The 19,108-nt window shown below is 55.7% G+C and overlaps 1 protein-coding gene across 1 annotated transcript in view; it reads left to right on the top strand.

The window, feature by feature from the left end:
• The window catches only part of Muc5b (mucin 5B, oligomeric mucus/gel-forming), a 27,575-nt gene extending 19,963 nt beyond the window's left edge, over positions 1-7,612 (top strand). The window contains exons 32-50 of the mRNA XM_013502904.1: positions 1-1,068; positions 1,222-1,403; positions 1,666-1,837; positions 2,284-2,540; positions 2,688-2,874; positions 2,982-3,216; positions 3,312-3,490; positions 3,565-3,634; positions 3,867-3,967; positions 4,281-4,312; positions 4,455-4,635; positions 4,888-4,986; positions 5,093-5,130; positions 5,427-5,540; positions 5,771-5,857; positions 5,952-6,074; positions 6,224-6,272; positions 6,490-6,592; positions 7,002-7,612. Of these exons, the coding sequence (XP_013358358.1) occupies positions 1-1,068; positions 1,222-1,403; positions 1,666-1,837; positions 2,284-2,540; positions 2,688-2,874; positions 2,982-3,216; positions 3,312-3,490; positions 3,565-3,634; positions 3,867-3,967; positions 4,281-4,312; positions 4,455-4,635; positions 4,888-4,986; positions 5,093-5,130; positions 5,427-5,540; positions 5,771-5,857; positions 5,952-6,074; positions 6,224-6,272; positions 6,490-6,592; positions 7,002-7,194 (3,470 nt within the window). The 3' untranslated portion in view covers positions 7,195-7,612. The remainder of the gene's footprint in view (positions 1,069-1,221; positions 1,404-1,665; positions 1,838-2,283; positions 2,541-2,687; positions 2,875-2,981; positions 3,217-3,311; positions 3,491-3,564; positions 3,635-3,866; positions 3,968-4,280; positions 4,313-4,454; positions 4,636-4,887; positions 4,987-5,092; positions 5,131-5,426; positions 5,541-5,770; positions 5,858-5,951; positions 6,075-6,223; positions 6,273-6,489; positions 6,593-7,001) is intronic.
• The last annotated feature ends 11,496 nt before the right edge of the window (positions 7,613-19,108 follow it).

Here is a 19,108-nt window from a genome sequence, read left to right as displayed (position 1 = left end):
TGTCCACGGCACCTTTGACCACAAGCCTGGTGCAAACGACACACACGCTGCGCCCATCCACACCCCACACCGAGGTGAGCACAGGCAGGACACAGACGCCCGCGGGCACCACGACCGAGGCCACTACCAGCCAGGGCACGACCCGCTGCCAGCCCCGGTGCCAGTGGACAGAGTGGTTCGACGTGGACTTTCCCACATCAGGGATCCCTGGTGGGGACATGGAGACCTACGAAAATATCAAGGCTGCTGGGGGCAATCTGTGCCCAGCTCCGGAGAAGATTGAGTGTCGGGCAGAGAACTACCCTGAGGTGAGCATTGACCAGATCGGGCAGGTGGTGGCCTGTAGCCTGCATGTTGGCCTGGTGTGCAGGAACGAGGACCAGACGGGCACCTTTACCATGTGCTTCAACTACAATGTGCGCGTGCTCTGCTGCGACCGTAGCCACTGCCCTGGCACCCTGTCCACTGCCTCCACGCCATCGTCTGTTCCGCATACCACGGCCCCTGCCACCTTGGGCACCAGAGGATGGACACAGCCAGGACTCTCCACAGGGACCACCACCCGCACTAGCGCCAGCCTCCCCACAATCCCCCAGAGTCTTTCTGTGCCGCCAGCGTCCACCACCCGCCTTCCCCACACGTCGAGGCTGTGGACTCCTGTGACCCCAGCCACCACCCCTGGGCCAGCTCCACCTAGCCCTTCCCCAACAAGACCTGCAACCGCCCACCTCCGCAGTACTTCGGGGTTCCCAGGCACCAGTGCAGTCCTGACCACCGCAGCCACTTTGCCCATGGGCACCTCGCCCACGGCCAGCAGATCCAGCACTGCCCCACTGCCTGCCCAGAGCACCACAGCGCTGACGACCAGGGCCACCTCGCCCACAGCCAGCCGCTCCTTCGTGCCTCCTTCCTCCACCCCAAGGACTGTCCCCAGCCCAGCGCCCCCCACCAGCAGCCTGCTGACCCTCAGTGCGTCTGTGGCTCCCTCCTCCAGTCTCCCCACACTCAGCCCCATTGCCTCTCCGTCGCCCTGCTTCTGCCGAGTGTTTGGACAGCTGTTTTCACCAGGTGAGTAGGCGGCCCTGCACTGCCCTGCTATGCCCCGTCCTCCTGCATCTCTACCCCATCTGTCAGCCTTGTGCGCCTCACTGCCGTCCCAGCCACTGGCCTACCTGTTCCCTGGGCTGTGGCTGGGTCCTCCAATAGCTTTCTCCTGCACAGGGGATGTCATCTATAATAAGACTGACAGAGCTGGGTGCCACTTCTCTGCCATCTGCAACCAGCACTGTGACATTGACCGCTTCCAGGGTGCCTGTCCCACATCCTCTCCACCGGTGTCTTCCGTCCCTGTGTCGACACCCTCCCCACCCCCTGGCTGTGACAACGCCGTCCCTCCCCGACAGGTGGGCCTCGTTGTCCCTCCACCTCCCCCTGCTGTGGGCATGGTCTGAGCCGGCCAGGGCTGCCGATGCCCACGTACCCTGCCCAGGCCCTTGGCCCGGCTGGGTCACCCTCCCTGGTAACTGCAGTCAGGGGAATGCACGCCAGATGGGGTCACAGCCAGCAGCTCAGGGTCATGGGGCTCTTGCGCTGCAGGTGGGGTGGGCTGGGGCACGGGCTGGGCCGCATGAACACCCAGGGGAGCACCCACCTCTCCCCATCCAGGTGAACGAGACCTGGACACTGGACAACTGCACAGTGGCCAGGTGTGAGGGCAACAATCAGGTGGTCCTGTTGCCACCAGAGCCTGTGGCCAACGTGAGCTGCGTGAACAAGCACCTGCCTGTCAAAGTGTGGGAGGAGAGCCGGCCCTGCCAGCCCCACCACGAGTGCGAATGTGAGCACACAGGAGGGCAGAGTGCCCACTGAGCCAGCCTGGGCAGCAAGGCCATGACAGGGGCTCTGCAGCTCCGTTCCTGGGTCCTGACGACCGGCCTGAGCCCACCCTGACGGGCTCAGTCAAGGACGCTGGGTGCCCTGGCCTCCCCAGCCCTTGCCCGTCCTTGTGGCCTCCTTCCGTGTCTGGCCCTCTCTGCCCCTTAGGACACTGTCACTGGGTTTAGGGCTGCCTAGGCCCTTCAGACAGCCCCTCCCTGCCACTTGCAGAGTGACATTCCCGGGCCCAAGGTGGACATAGATTTGGGAGGATGACAGTGAAGCCATGACACCCATTTTATAGATGAGGCAACTGAGGCCCAAGGGTGTGTGTGGCTCCTGAGGTAACGTGGTGGTGCGGCGTGATGGGAGGCCAGGAAGGGGCCTCCAGCCTGTGGTGTCCCACAGGCTCCTGCAGCTGGTGGGGGCACTCGCACTACTCCACATTCGACGGCACCACATACTCCTTCCTGGGCAACTGCACCTACATCCTCATGAGGGAGATCCGCCCGCGCCACGGGAACCTGAGTATCCTCATGTACAGCCACTACTGTGGTGTCGCTGTCCCCGCCGCCGGCTGTCCCCGTGCCCTCCAAGTGCTCTATGAGTCCATGGAGATTGTCCTCACCACTGCCCCTGGCACTGGCGGGATGGAGGAGAGCCTGGTGAGCTCATGGGGCAGGGGTGGGGCGTGGGTACGGGTACAGACGCCCGGAAGGGAGACTCTGAGCTGGGGGCATCCTGAGGCAGAGCCCCAGAGCAGCCTCCACGGTGCTGGGCCTGCCTGGCTATGGGTCCCCTGGATGCCCCAGATCCTGTTCGACCAAGTGCCAGTGAGAGGGGGCTTCAGCAAGAACGGTGTGAGCGTCTCCGTGACTGCGGCCACCAGCATGCACGTCGCCATTCCGGCCGTGGGCGTGAGCATCGCCTTCACCGGGAGCATCTTCCAGCTCTGGCTGTCCTACAGCCACTTCAGCCACAACACAGAGGGCCAGTGTGGTGAGTGCCCCTCCCCGCCCCGGCAGGGCTGCCACAGGCCTGTGTGCACGCGGGAGCGAAGGGCCCGCGGCTCTCAGATTCCTCAGCAACACCCCCCGCTCCCCCAGGCACCTGCACCAACAGCCAGAGTGATGACTGCCGCCTGCCGGCCGGCACCATAGCACCCACCTGCCGGGACATGGCCCTGTCCTGGCAGGTGCCTGACAGCGGCGGAGAGGGCTGCAGGCCACCAACCAGCCCGCCCCCGAGTGCCAGCCCCCAGCCCCCAGCACCCAGCGTCTCCACTGCCACCACCTCCACCCCTTGCCACCCAGGGCCCCTCTGCAAGCTGCTGCTGAGCCCGTGAGTCCTCTGCTCCAGGGGCTGGTGTGGGCCTGGGTGCCTCTGCCAGCCAGGCTGCTGCCAGGCACTAAGGCCCAGCCCTGACCCCCTCCCAGGGTCTTCGCCGAGTGCCACACTTTCATCCCGCCCGACTCCTTCTTCAGCAGCTGCGTCAGAGACCACTGCCAAGCCAGCCTCGTGGAGGTGCTTTGCGAGAGCTTGGCAGCCTACGCAGCCCTCTGCCGAGCCCGGGGCGTGTGCACAGACTGGCGCAATGCCACCAGCGGGCTGTGTGGTGAGCAGGGTAGCCCTGGGGCGCAGCCTCCCAGCTGTTAGGTGCCTCCCTGACACCCATCTGTGTGCCAGCAGAGCTCCCCTGCCCAGCCACCAAGGTGTACCAGCCATGTGGCCCTGTGCAGCCAGCCTCCTGTGACTCCAGGTACTCGGCACTAGAGCCCCTCTGCATGGGGAGTGGGGAGGGGGAGGGGAGGGGGAGGGGAGGCTGGGCCTGGAGGGCAGGACTGCATGCATGCCCAAACCGGGGGCCACCAGCTCCTGGGCCAGTCACAGCCAAGCCCACAGAGGACGGTCTCCCCTTGGCCTGGCCCAGGACCCTGGCCACCCTCAGGCAGCCTGTTCTGGCTCAGAGATCCACTCTTCCGGCCCCGCAGGAACCAGAGCCCCCTGAGTTGGGGGCTGGCCGAGGGCTGCTTCTGCCCTGAGGGTCAGCTTCTCTTCAGCTCCCACAAGGACATCTGCGTGCCGGAATGCCGTAAGCGCCACCTGCACCACAGGGCCCTGTTCTGGACGGGGCGGGAGTGGCCACAGTGAGGCCTGGGGCCCTGCTGGGCCCTGACGTGCAGGGAGATACCCTGAGCCCCGTGACTCTCACTGCCCTGCTCCCAGCCCACTGCTCCACGCCGCCACTTGGAGGGCCCCCGAGAGCCGCATTCTCCATGTGCCGGCCCCGAGCCCGCCCCATCAGCCTCTCGGCCCTGAGCTCCCCAGGGCTGTGGGGGCTCGGCCCTGTTGGCCCCACCCTCAGGGCCCTGGCACCTGTGACTGTTTCTCTTCCTTCCCTCCAGCTTGCGTGGGGCCAGACGGACTCCCCAAGTTTGTGAGTGGTGCTGCCCCACTGCCCCGCCCCATGGGGGCTAAGAAGGGAAGGGAGAGGGGTGCACCCCATGGGATTGGGGTGCCCATCCTGCCCTCCTCACGCTGGGCTGCCGAGGCTCTCGAACCCGCCCTGTCTATTCCAGCCCGGCCAGCGATGGGTCAGCGGCTGCCAGGCCTGCGTGTGTGATGCGGCCTCCGTATCGGTGCAGTGCACCCCCGTGCGGTGTGAGGCCCCAGGCCCCGCCCCACCGTGCGACCAGGACGGCTTTGTGACCGTGACCAGGCCGCAGGCCAACAGCCCCTGCTGCCCCGAGACGCTGTGTGGTGAGCACCTGGGCAGAGGAGGGAGGAGGAAGAGGCAGCGGGTCCTGCTGGACCATGGGGCGGTCACCTGCTTCTGATTTCCACCTAAAAGTGAGGCTCATGACCTCAGGGACAGCCCAGGGACCTGGGGCCTGGGGGTGATGCACGGAGTACACCAGCCCCCGAGGGAAAATACACTGGAAACCAGTCCAGCCAGGGCTGGGGAGTCCCAGGCTAGCAGGCAACACCCTGACAGGCCCCACATCTCTGCAGTCTGCAACGTGACCACCTGCCGCCAGGCCCTGCCCACCTGTCCCCCGGGCCAGGAGCTGATCCACGAGGAAGGCCACTGCTGTCCCACCTTCCGCTGCCGTGAGCTGGGAGGGCTGGGCTGGGGCGGGGTGGGCCCGGCCATCGGAGCTCCCGGTGAGGAGGGATTGTGCTGGCCACACTGCCACGCTCGGCCCTTTCCTTCCAGAGCCACAGCTGTGTGAGTACAATGGCATGGTCTACGGGGTAAGTGCTCCGCCAGGCAGGGCCTCTGGTGGGGCAGGGCGGGGCGGGGGGTGAGAGGCCCGGTCCGTGTGTCCACCGGGGCTCCACATTCTGTCCAAGTGCAGACAGGCCGCGGGCCCTGGGCCAGGACGCAGCCTCCCCTCCTGCTGCGTGCTGCAGAGCTGGGCCCCACGTCGTGTCTGGGCTCAGCCAGCCTTGGGCACGCTCAGCAGAAGCGTTCCCATCCACTGGGCCTGTGCTCAGCCCAGGCACAGCCGAGCATCCAGTGTCCTGGTGCCACCCCATGTCCTCTGTAGGTTGGTACAACCTTCCCAGGGGTCACTCCTTGCCACACGTGCACCTGCCTCTCCGGAGCCAGCCAGGAGCCAGCCGTGCAGTGTGAGGAGGACACGTGCACCCCCTGCCCCCAGGTGCACACAGCTGTTTGGCCTCTCTGGAGGGAGGGTGTGGAGCCGGCCTGGAGGCAGAGGGCACCCTGGCCGGGTCAGGTTCTGGGAGGCAGCAGTGGACAGAGGGAGTACTGGAGGGGAGGGGAGGCTGAGCTGGACTTTTGGGAGGGGACACGGCCCTGGGCCCCTAGGGTGTGGCCAGGAGGGCAGGCTGGGCTGACGGAGACCTGACAACCTTCCTGCGCCCCCAGGGCTTTGTGCACTCCAGGGAGGCCGGACAGTGCTGTGGGAACTGCGTGCAGACTGCCTGCCTCACTCCGGAGGGCCGGACGGTGCAGGTGAGGGCGGAACTCTGGAGCCCTGCCCAGGGGCCTGGTGGGGCTGGCCCCGAGCCGATGCCATGCGGGCTCCACCCTCTGCCTTGCATTTCAGCCCAACGAGACCTGGGTCGACAGCCGTGGGGACAACTGCACCGAGTACCTGTGTGAGGCCCAGAGCGGGATCCCTGTGCTGATGCCGCAGCCCACGCCTTGCACACACGCGCCCCTCTGCAGGGTGTGTGCCAGGGGCTCAGCCCTTCCCGGACCCACCCAGCGAAGCCCCACCTGTTCCCTGCAGAGCTCAGACCCCACAATCCCTGCCCCGTGACCCCACCCTAGGCCCAGTTCTGCCTCTAGCTCCACTCCCTCTGCTTGGCCCTGCAGGGGATCCTCAGAAGAACTGGCTGCTGCTACACCTGTGAGGAGGAAGAGGGTAAACTGAGGCACTTTCCCACGCAGCCTGTCCAGTCCCACTCGGGGTTTCTGCTGGAAGCTGCCCAGTTTTCTGCCCTAGGCAGCAGTGGGACCCTGGCACCCTGAGCCCACTTGAGCCCCAGGTTAAAGGGGGCTGCTCCTCCTGGAGGGTGGGCTGTACCCAGCCGGGTCTCAGCAAGGGGCCATGGGTTCAGCACTGCCTGTCATCTTCCCAGATGCATGCCAAGTCCATGCCAATGTGACCGTCCTGCGGCACCAGGGCTGTGAGGCTGTGGTCACTGTCACCTTCTGCGAGGGCTCCTGCCCTGGAGCGTCTAAGTAAGTGGGTGCCTGGCCTCCCGGCCCTCAGCCTGTGTGCAGGCTGTGGGAAAGGGGGTGCTCCTGCAGAGCCTCCCTTGTCCATCTGCACAGACCCTAAGCTGGGCCCTGCCAGCCGGGCAGAGCCACGTGGGCAGCAGGCACCTTGGCTCTGGGCACCAAGCTGTGGCCCCCTGTGTGCAGGAGCGGCTAGAGGGGCAGGAGGGAGTCGGGGGGCTGGAGGCCTAGGAGCAGTGTCCAGAGGCAGAGGTATCCACAGGTGGGGCCCGTCGGGGTCAGGGGAGGGGTGGGCTCAGGAAAGGGGCCACAGAGGCAGGGCCAGGCCCAAGGGGCCCTGAGCATGTGGGAGGGGAGCCACCCAGGGCCGTGGTGGATAAGGGGCCGCCTCATCAGCCACACTGCTTCCCAGGTACTCCATGGAGGCCCAGACTATGCAGCACCAGTGCAGTTGCTGCCAGGAGAGCAGGACCCACCAGCAGGCCGTGAACTTGCAGTGTCCTGACGGCACGGCCATCCGGCATACCTACACCCAGGTGGACACGTGCAGCTGCACCACAGCCTGCGTGCCCTCACCCATGGCCCCCACGGCCCCCTTCGTATAGGGCCCTGCTGGAGGGCTCTGCCCCGACCACCGGAGCCAGGGCACACATCACTGACCATGAGGACTTTGGGGACCAGCTCTGGGGCCCACAAAGACAGGTGGGGCTCCCTTGCCTCACCTCCCCCTCCCTGCAACACCATGGAGAGGTCTGGACCCACGAGAGCCCACTGGAGGAGGGTGCTGAATGGGGGTCCTGTCCTGGGAGACCCTCAGGTCTCACCCTTTCTGATGGCATCGAGGGCGCAGAGGTCTGTCTGCAAGGCCAGGCCCAGGAGCTGCATCAGACAAGGTGGCCACTTGCCCATGTCGGGACCCCACAGCCTGCCTGCTGGAGGGACCTGGGACAGAGGGCCGCATACCTCGGGGCCAGTGGGAGGGGCCAAGCCAGCCCACTGCAATAAACTGGCATTGTGTCTGTCCTGGTGTCTTTTCCTGCCACCTCTGCGCCTGGGCTCGCGGCCCCTTGTTTCAGCGGCCAAGATGGAGCAGAACCCTGCAGAGTCAGGGCCACAGAGCCCCCGGGAGGGACCTGCTAGAGTGAGGAGCCACCTAGTCCTCTGAAGCCCTGGCCACCCCTGGGGATCAGTCTCGGTGTGTGTGCATGGCTATGGTGGGCAGGCGGGCGCCCAGCCCAGTCACCACTTGGACACAGGGGTCTAACAAAACACCAGGCAAGAGACCAAACGACAGGCTTTAGTGAAAGCAACTAGGAGTGTGCTTAATAACCTGGGTGCAGGCAGGCAGAGAGCAACAGAGCTGTCTGCCCTGAACCACAAGAAATGTGCCCTTTTATAAGGAAGCAGGGAGGGCAGGGGTAGTTTCAACAAACATCTGTGGTTAAAGCTTTCTGGCAGCCTTGTATCCCCGTGGGCAAAGACCTTGGAGTGTCCATTGTAAGTCTTTGGGTGTCTCCGGAGGTCTCCAGGTCCTACAAAATTCCTTACCCTCTCTCCTTTCCTGTGCTTGTGGGGGGCAGCCTCAGTGCTGAGCTGAGTTCTCCGCAGAGAGCAGTGCTTCTGCTGCCACACAGGCTGGGGGCGGGGAGAGTCGGGCCAGGTTGGAGACTTCCAAGGGCCAGCACAGGAAAGTGTGTCACGGGCGAAGACGAGGAGCTTCGGGCCAAGGGGCTCCAGACACCAGTGAGGAGGCTGCGAGGGGGTGGGAGGGTGCAGCCCGTGTCCACGCCTGCCTGCCATGCGTCCTCCTGCTGCACAGGTGGGCTTCTTGTCTCTGCCTTCCGGCTCTGCCTTCATCTCCTGTCCTCTGTCCTTGTGAGGAACATGGCTGGGACTGCTGTGTGAAGGTGGGGGACAAGAAAGGTGCCATGGACTCCAATGCAGTGAGGAAGGGGGGGCACCAGGCTCTGGGCTCAGAAGAGTGGCGAGTGGCCTCCAGGGGCCACGACTGAGGGGGTGCAGAGTAGGGAAGCCTCTGTCAAAGAAGCTTCAGGTAGGCTGAGCGAGGGGCCTCCACCCACCGTCCTGGATGGAGAATTGTGAGGACAGACACCTTCTGGGAGGGAAGCATTAGGGAAGTGCTAAGGCTAGAAGCTTCTACAAAGCCCTTCCCTACGGAAAATGCATCCAAGCTGGCATAGTGACTCACTGCTGGGGAGGCTGAGGCAGGAGGGGCCAAAGTTCAATACCAGCCTGGGCAACTTGGTAAGACCACCTCAAAATATAAAAAGGGTTGCAGATTCCATCTCCAGTACTGAGAGAAAGAGAGAGAGAGAGAGAGAGAGAGAGAGATACTCACATTTACACCCAAAGCACCAAGCCCTTCAAGGTGGCCCACATCCTGCCAAAGCTCAATAACCAAATGGGATAAAAGCTCACAGGTGTAAAGGGACGTGTGTCTTTTGTTTTCAGGTTTAAGATATTGAGATCAGATCCAAAGTTTCAATATTCTCCTAATGAGCTCCAAAAGGAAAGGGAGAGAGGAACTACTTGAAAACTAACAATGTCTTTTCCAAACTGAAAATGTAAGTTCTTAGACCGAGGGCACCCAGAGACACACACAGACCCATGCCTGGGCACTTGGTGGGGAGACCGTGATGCCGGGGAGCAGAGCAAGCACGAAGGCTGAGCTCGCCTGGCTCCCTGCAGTCACGCTGGGTGCTGGTGCTCGGAGGCTGGGCACCCATCTCTGAAGTCCCCGAGGAGGGTGTCTCTGAGCCAAACTACCCTTTGAAAGTGGCAGGGAGAAAGGGCACAAAGACTCAGAGAGTCACCCCCAGAGACCAGGCACGGGCCGGCAGGGTGAGCAGAGTGGACGTGTGTGCCCTGGACCCAGAGGCGCACACAGTGACCACAGGCCGGCCACGCCTCATCATTTCCACACCAAATGTGTTGTTTTCCTTTGTGGCTGGTGCTTGGGGTCTCATTTAAGAAAACACTCACCGGCCCTGGAGTTAGGAATGCTGTTTTCCAGGTTAGTTCCTGGAAGCTCTGAAATTTTCCCTTCCACACTTAAGTCTTGATTTGGCCACAAGTGGCATCTGAGCGGTGTGGTGTAGACATCACCCTCTCTTGGCCTGGCCTGGCCTGGCCATCGCCCTTGCCCTGGCCCCAGTACCTGGCACACTCTCTTCAAGCTTCAAACAGAGCCACAGGCCGCACCCGTCCTCCCTTGTATGGCCTAGGCGGGCCCTGCCACCAGCGGGCTGAGCCGCTGGATGTGGGGCACCACTGGGCCCCCTGCTTGAAACCTCGTACAACGGGGCAGCCCCATTCCCACAAGGACAGACTTGGACGAGCCTGCAGAACTCAACCTTTCTTTCTCAGTGCTGGGGTGGCGCCCAGGGCCCGGTACACACTGAGCAGGGTTCTGCTGCTGAGCCACACCCAGCCGCTCATACCTGGGCCAGGACATAGCCCCCTTCTCTGATCAGGGACAGAGAGGCAAAGAAGAAAGTTAAAATGCTTTTCTAATTAAGAATTAAAATCCAGCAGCTATAAGGGAAAAGATTAATCAATTTGACATTTTTAAAAAAGAAAACTTTCACCTGAAACAAAATCAAGAGCATCGATCGTAAAATGGCAAAAAAGCCAGGCGTGGTGGCACATGCTTGTAATCCTACCACTTGGGAGGCTGAGGCAGGAGGATAACCAAGAGTTCGAGGCCAGCCTCAGCTACACAGTGAGCTCAAGGCCAGCCTGAATTACACAGCAAAACCTTGTTGCAACCCCGCTCCCTCAACAGAAAGACAAACAGCGGAGTAGGGAAAGTACTTGCAGTGTGTTTCAGAGTTAATGCCTCTAACAGCCGCTAAAAACAGAGAGACCAACAGTCCCAAAGAAAATGTGGCCGGAGACAGGCAGAGACTGCAAGAAAGGGAAAGTGGCATCCCTTGAGCCCGTGAGAGAGTGCTCCAGGAGGAGCAATTCCAGTGACACCTGCGCAGATGGCACCCTGGCATGTATGGGACTGGAGGGAATCTGGAGACTTGAAAATCATAGGTCCCCCTGGGTTTGGTGCCCCCATGTCCAGGGACAGGTCCCAAAGACAGACAGGATATGCCACAGGCACAGCGAGAACAATCAAATGTCCCCAGGGGAGCACACATCGGGATGGCTGGCAGCTGGGAGGGGCGGCTGGGGCCTCCAGAACAGCTTTTCAGTGACATGGGAGCATGGCAGTGTGGAGTGGGCTGCTCAGGGGACGGGGCAGGGGGCTGCCCAGGAGTATGCGTGTCACAGCAGGGGCACACACCAGAAACACGGGCAAACAGTCACCCGCAGGGAGGGACACATGGGAGGAGTGCCCAGGACAGAACTTGGTCTTGTGAACTCAGCTTTTTGCCTTTTGCCTTTGACCACAAGATATTTATATACTATAGAACAAAAGCAGGGGTATTCACTTTGTGATGCTCCCTACTCTTCCAGAGTAGCTATCTTCTCATTTTTTCACCCTTTTCCAAATAAACCATCTTCCTTTACTTAAAAAAAAAAAAAAAAAACTTAATAGTTTAAAAACAAAACCAGGGCCGGGGATATAGCTCAGCAGTACAAGCGCCTGCCTGGCAAGCACAAGGTCCGGAGTTTGATTTCTGGTACCAAAAAAAGAAAAAAAAAAATTTCTCTGGGCTGAGGATATAGCTCAGCGGCACAAGTGTCTGCCTGGCAAGTGTAAGGTCCTGAGTTCAATCCCTGATACAAAAACAAAACAAAACACGATAGAAACAAGCCCACAGGCACTAAACAGCATAGAGGATCACAGGTGCAGATACAGTGTTAGAGCCTCCTTAGGCTTAAAGACACTGCCGTCTCCTGCAGCCAGAGGCCTGGCACGGAACCTGGAGAAGGTGGTGCCTTAGCAGGTCTCTTCTGCTGGTGCAGGGCCCTGGTGGGCAGCAGGGGACCTCACAAAGATATGTCTGAAAACTCAGACATCCCCGATCTGCACAGACCACTGGCGCAGTCCACTCCCCATTGCCCAGGAGGGAGGCCCAGCCCCACCCCTGCTCCTCACCAGCACCGTGAAAAGGGACCCTGCAGAGTGAGGGGTATAGGAAGAGACCTGCCGAGGTGACAGCTGGACATGGAGGCTGCTGTGCTGGAGGCAGCAAACCCTGGAGCTGATGCTGGCATGCCACCAGCTCTGGGAGCAAAGACCACAGAATGACCCTCGGGGGTGGGAGGGTACCTCATGGGGCCGGGAGGACACACTGCTCATGAAGGCCGAAAGGAATGTGCAGGGAAGGGGCTGAGACAGAAAATCTGTCATGTACCCAGCATCTCTCCCTTTTCTGTTTAGTTGCGGAAGTGATGGGTGTTCAGTTGAAGCTGGAAAAGCTGTGCTTGAAGAATACAGTCCAAAGTCCATAACAGTGGTCAGTTCTCAGTCTAGCTGGCAACTGTCAGAGGTTGTTGTTGACTTGAACCTTTTACAGCTAACCTATTACTGTGGCATTGCTTCTTTACATCTTGTGGTTACACTTTTCTGCTGGATGTTTAAAACCCAATTAGAGGGAGACCTGCATAAATAAAAATTTAACCTTTTGCTATCTATCAGGGTCAGGTAAGTCTCCTCAGGAATCATCTTGGAACCAAGTACAGCATCTCTAGATCTTCTGTCAGTGTCAGGTGTCTGGCTGAGTCACGGCCATTGCTTGACCAAGTTACTTTCTGCGAAAGCTTGAGAGATTTTTTTCCCCTGCTGGTGACTCTCCTTAGGCACACTGTATATTATAGAATCACTTTCCTCTGTGGTCCAATACTTTCCTTGATCAGAAAATCAGGGACTCAACCGAGTTATAGGATGTCACAGCAGAGGTTCTCTTATGTCCTGAGTCTTTACTGACCTCGGAGGGTGCAGCCAAAATATTGACTGTCCTTTAGCCCAATTTATCTCTCTAATTTTTGGTCTCCAAACCTCAGTCGTTAAATATCCAGCAGAAAAGATTAATGACATAACACTGTAACGGAGGCAATAAGCTTAACATTACTATCTGATCTGAATAGCAAATACCTTAGAACATAAAAATGGAATCACTATTTTGTAACAACCATGGATATCCTAATGCTCAAATCCTTTTTTTTTCCTAGTACTGGGTATCGAACTCAGGATCTTGTGCTTGCCAGGCAGGTGCTTATGCCACTGAGCTATATTCCCAGCCCCTCTAATGTTTAAATCCTAATAGAATATTAACAAACAACAGTTACATATTTTTACCCAGAAATTTAGAAATCAAAACCATACAGAACATTGCTACATGACAATCATGATGATGTTTTGTAACATACTTAAATTTTCAATTTGACATAACGTGACCTTTTTTAACCAATTATCTCTAATACATAAGAAGCTTTATCTAATTTGTTGTCCTTTAATGGGGCATATATTATGAGTTTTTGTTAAAGGCAGAGGTCTGAATCTGAAGGAAAGTCTTATCATAATAAACAATCTTTGTTTTACATTTTGGAAGACCTGTAGCTCCAGAATCGTGAATACATTTAATACACTCTCATATTAACACTAATGAATTACTGCTAAGCTTGGTGGCGCACCCCTGTAATCCCAGCACTTGGGAGGCTGAGGCAGAAGATTGTTCTGAGTTTGAGACCAGCCTGGGCTACAAAGTGAGTTCAAGGCCAGCCTGAACTGCATAGCGAGACCCTGTCTCAAAAAGACCAAAAACAAAACAAAACAAAACAAAAAAACACTAATGAATTACCATGCACATGTAAAAATCTCTGTTAAAATTTAATTTTGTACCAAGCGCATCTTTTATGAGAAAACCTTATTGTAATTTTTATTGAAAAACTTTCTTTTGACCAAATGACCCAATTATTGGGGTGTCTCCCAAGAGACTATAGAGATCCTGGGGAATCCTTATTAATGAATAAAGGTTGGCCACTCCTCCATTCACCAATTGGAGTCCTACCCAATAATTTCTCCTCACCCTAAGGACTGTGGTTAAAATACCTTAATTTTGATATCATTTAAACCAGCTGGTAACTCAAGTGAAAGCATGATTTAAATCTATAACCCAATTTTATTATGAACAAATGATAAAAGAAAAATTGTTGAGCTCAAAATAAAGGGGAACAGCTGTTCACAGAATGACAGACAAACGTGCAAACAAGTACACAGAACAAACAAACCAACATCTATACAAAATCAGAGTGCACTCAAATATATTTTTGACCAAATTGAATTATAGCAACTCTATTACAATTTCAGAAATTTATAATTTAAATAGACTAGTCAGATTTTGTTGTCAACTAGCAGAGATCTCTTAGAAAATTTTTGGAAGGAATAGAATCTTTTATCTATAATAAATATGAATATTTTGTGTTTTATACTCTTAAGAATACTGGCAACTTTCAGCTCAGTATCTCTATAATATTTTATTACCTATTTAGATCTTAGATTTCTATTTGTCAGTTGCTTCAACAGGCCCCAGCTTGAATTTAGCCTCATTGTTGTCTATCGGCTGTGACACAGTCTCTGAGGCATCGCTGTCAGGACTGTACATCAGCTTCCTGAAAGATAGAACCAACTTCTCCAGATCTGCGTTCATGATATAGCTGGACAGCATGCTCTGGTACCCAAATAGGTCGCTTACCATTCTCTGGAAAAACACAAGCATACCCTCTACCCCAGGTAAGCAGTGGACTGGGTCCCTTCCATTGTCCAGTACTGGAGATCTCTCCAAAGGACGCTTCCTAACCTTTTTCTTTTACCTGATGGAATTGGCTTTCTGCTGCTGTACTTCCATCTTTTCTAGAATTTAGAAAGTTAATAGTATATATTGCCAAGTGAAGTCTATCATGAGGTGTGAATTTTGTAGGGAAAGATCCCCCCTTTTGTTTTTGTAATTGAATTTTGATCGTACAGTGAGCACGTTCAACAATTCCTTGACCAAATCCTCATGGTAAGGGAAACATGAAAAGCTTTACAACACCTTTGGAAAGCAGCACTTGTAACTGCCGGGCCACTGTCAGTCTTAAGTGTCCGTGGGCAGCCAAGGGCACTACAGGCATCCCGGCAATGAGCAATGACACGCTTAGCTGCTTCACCAGTGCGAGCAGAAGCAAAAATAAATCCTGAGGACGAGTCCACTGAAACGTGGACCCAACATAAAGAACCAAACGCAGGAATGTGAGTGACATCCATCTGCCAAAGGTAATGGGGTGTAACCCTCAAGGACTGACTCCCATGGAAGGTGAGGGAAGGTGTAATATACATGAAGAGCATTGTTTAACAATTTCTCAGGCCTGTTTCCAGGTCAAATGGAACTGTTTGTGTAAGGCAGAAGCATTGTGATGAAAGGTGGCGTGAGAAAAAGCCAGGAAGAGTCACTAGCCCAACCCCCTACAGGAAAAGCCCCTGTTCTGTATTCATACCCGCTTGCTACATGACTGCCTTCCCCAGGTTACTCAATTTTACCTGAACAGTTACACTTGTAATCTTATTGGCTGACCAGTTTTGTCCCACCTCATAATTTCCCATTTTCCCCCTACCTTGGACCCACCTCAGCTCATGGCTTTGCTCTATAAAAGTCCCTAGAAAAGACAGGGTCTCGGGCAACCCACTGGAGGTGGGCCTTCTGCCCCTCTCTGGGACAGGAGCTTTCTTTCCCTCAGTAAATATATTCTGCTCTTAACTTCCGTGGTTCCTAAAATTCATTCTTCCATTTCAGAGAACACAAACTTGTCCCAGATATCGTTCAGGTTGGGAGTTTTAATTTTCCTGTATCAATTTGAACAGTGTTTTGAGTGGGCTGAATCATAAACTTGACTGCCCCTGTATAATCAGCATCGATGACACCAGGCAAAACCTGAAGACCTTTGAAAATAAGACTGCTGCGGCCTAGCAGGAGTCCCACTGTACCCTGAGGCAACGGTCCATAGACTGCATTAGGAATAATTTGGGGTCCTATTTCAGGAGTCAATATGAATCTGGAGGAGAGACTGAGGTCTAAGCCCCTAAACTGTCTAAGCTGTCTGTTGTCGCTTGCCAAAGGTCAAAGACGCACGGTGGCTGAGGTAGGGCTGAGGAGGAATTGAGGAACGGGCCTTCGTTGTTTGATGGGGCCGGGGCAGGCCCCACTGAAAGTTTCCCTGAATCGGACGGCCTTCCACATCGACTTTAGACCTACTCTCAGTTGCCCATTGATACCCTGTCTGCACCTTCTACAGACACCAGGTTTTCTTAGAGGAACAGCTGATGGCTGTGTTGCCCTTACAGGTGTTCCAGAGCAGTCTCGGGCGAAATGTCCCTTGTTTCCACAATGAACGCAAACAGCCTTGTTTTTTCCCTTTCCTCCAAACTGTGGATGAATAGCCTGAGCGATAGCAGCTGCCGAGGCAGTCCCCTGTACATATGAGGGGCCACTATCTGCACAGATCTGGATCATCTCCGGCAATGTGCCCGCCTTTTGTGGGCTCTCAAGTCCTCTTTATACCCCTTACTTACATTTTCAAAGGCTAGCTGCTGAACTATTAGTTTGCTAGCTTCTCTGTGTTATAATCCTTTCACTAGCCTGTAATAATCATGCAGCAAGTCTTGAAAAGGTTCCTCTGCTCCCTGATGAATAGACTCTAAATTAAGGGATGCCTCTCCCTTACAAGGGCGTTCCCTCCAAGCTCTCATCACAGCCATTTTGATTGGCTCGTATATTTGCAAGTCACAGGTCAGTTGATTGTTTGTGGTAGCAAAGGCACCTTCCCCAGTTAGCATATCTTTTGTAATGGCTATGTTGTGAATGGCATTCCGAGCTGCCTGGTCAGTGCAACACTCAAGGAAGTTGCCTTTCCACATCAGATAGTCTCCTGGACTTAAACATGCTTTAGCTATTGTTTCCAATCATTCGGAGCCATAATCTGTTGGCTAAAATTTCCAATAAACTCACGGTAAAGGGAGCAGTAGCGCCATAAGTAGCAACCCCTTGTTTTAAGTCTTATAAGGTACTAAAAGGTATGGCATCATAACAATATATAACTTGTCCCGGATTTTGGGGGACTTGAACTTCAATAACAGGGTAGATATGTTGAAAGCCCTCCGTGGGCTCCCCTGTCCATCTGGCTTCTTTTAATGCTAATTGCAAGGGAGACAGAGAAAACGGCTCTACGCCCTTAGAAGCAGAAGCTCCAACCTATGACGTAGCAACGTTTCTCTGAGCTGAAAAGGCCGGGATTGCCGCCGTGGCTCAGTTAAATTTATCGGGTGCTGTGAAATGGAATTCGCGGGCAAACACTTCTCTGGGGAAAGGTCCCTGTTGTCCCCCATCTCTGCTTTCTTATTAGGTGGAGCAAGGAGAGGGTTCAGATTTTATCGGCGGCACCACTGTCCCATCATCCTTGTCCAGCTTGGGCTCGGGACTTAATTTTAAAGTAGAACTCTGAGGCGAGTCCTTTGTGGTTGTAAAACCCCTTTTAACCAAAATCCAGAAAAGAAAGGTAAATACAGGAGTGAAGCATGCCAAAACCACTTCTGCATACAGATACTTCTGTGATTCTTGAGACTGTAATTGTCCCATTTTAATTACTAGTAATGCAATATACCTTTCTTCTTTTGTCTTCTCTTAAGCCTATTTTTTGTAACTATATTGTTTAAGGTCAGTAGACCTCCATGCCCCGCTCTTCACACCTGATAACTGTCAATATAACACTCCAGTGCTAACTATTGACCTACCAATTCACTCCCCCGAACCTGTTGTGCACACCAATTCTGGGGAGTGTCCTCCGGCCAGTCACTCTCCTTACTGGGGTCCCTGCTCAGGCACCAAATGGTCTCTCGGTGGTCCCGAGGAGAAAACTTCCGAGAGAGGATTTAGAAAATAAAGACGAGACAATAGCCGGGGTCAGGTGGAGCTACCTCTTACCTGATGGGCAAGAGGACTGACTTCAACAGTAGAAGCATTTATTTATACCCTTGTGAAGTTACTGTCATAAGAGGTAATGTTGCCTAACGACTAACAACTGTCTAGGCAGGATACTTTTTTCAATACTGAGGTAGCTTGACTGCTTGGGCCACTCTGGCTCTGTCCTGCCCTCACACATGGGACCAATAACCAGCTCCAGGGGCTCCCAACAGGTTCCTAGGAAAGGGCCTCACAGGTGCAGGGACCCCAGCTGGACCTCCCAAGGGCTCTGTGCCACGGTGCCGACACAGAGGTGGGCTGTCCCTCCCGAATCCCCAAGGACAGCTGGGGCCTCTCCACCCACCTCATGATGCACCCTTTCCTGCCTGACTGGATGGCTGCTCAGCCTTCTGTGCTGACCCAGTGGCTGGCCAGCCTGTGCAGTAAGAGGTTTGCCAGCAGGAAAGGCCCAGAGGACCTAAAACCAACAGAGCAAACCCAAGCTGTGTGTAGAGATCGGTGAGAGCCCAGACCCAGAGCAGAAACCTGAAAGCTCAGAGCCTACAGCTGAGGGCAAGAGCCCAGAGCCTGGAGTAGGGCACCTGGAGGACGGGAAGTTCAGAGCAGGGAGGCCCCACTTGGGCCTCATTTAATCTGCCCTTCTGGCTCCACAAAGCCCAGCAAGATTCCAGTGACTCAGAGCAGCCCTGCACCCGCTACCTGTAACTGGACCGACTGTCTGGTGTGGGGCTGTCCCCATTTCAGTGTTGCTCTGAAAATCTTAACCTGCAGCTGCACTCAGGGATGAAAGTTAAGCCTCCTCTTTCCTTTAAAGTAGGAGGAGATGGTGCTGGGGATTTAGCTCAGTGGTACAGCGCCTGCCTCGTAATTGTGAGGTCGTGAGTTGATTCCTGGTACCAGAAAAAAAAAAAAAAAGTGGGAGAAGAGCCTCCCTCACTGTAATGCCTGGTCCTCATCCTACTCATGACCCAGTATTAAAATTCTTTCACCTTGCATTACACAGACTTGCCTGGCGTTTCCTGGGCCTCACATCCCACCAGCCCTGAGGGCTCTCAGCCCATCTCCTCTCCAACTCCGCCCATCCGCAGTCCTGACCTTCTGTTCTGGACGCCCGTGCTGCACCTGCTTTCGGGGTGATCTTCCCAGCCCCGCCTTTCTCAGCCCTCCGACCTCCTCCTGAATCGTCCCTGATGTTCATTCTAGTTGCCTGTGCTTCTCATTTCTAAACCTTCTATTTGTTCCAATGCCATGGGAGCATTTTACCAGTGTCTTGCCCTTTGCCTGTCCTGTAGTTTAGTCTACGTTTTAAAATCACTTACAGCCCAGCACACCTTGTTCAGGGGTCTCTGTGTGTGACCCACAGGCCTGGCTTCCGCTGACCCTGCAGATGGCTGGTTCCCGGTGCCTTCAGTCTCCTGCAGGTGCAGCTGGTGGTTCCTGTCAGTGCTGGAACCCTGAGGTATCACACCAACAACACGCTCACCGGAGGAACACAGATGTGGTTTCCTGGACCAAAGCCCCCGCAGCGGCTCAGGCAGGCCCCGCTCCCGCTTGTCTCCGTGCCAGGAGTGGGTTCTTTCTAGCT

This window comes from Chinchilla lanigera, unplaced genomic scaffold, assembly GCF_000276665.1.
Source record: "Chinchilla lanigera isolate Chin_1 unplaced genomic scaffold, ChiLan1.0 scaffold00075, whole genome shotgun sequence".
Classification (NCBI taxonomy): domain Eukaryota; kingdom Metazoa; phylum Chordata; class Mammalia; order Rodentia; family Chinchillidae; genus Chinchilla; species Chinchilla lanigera.
This window is presented reverse-complemented; position numbering and strand designations above follow the sequence as displayed.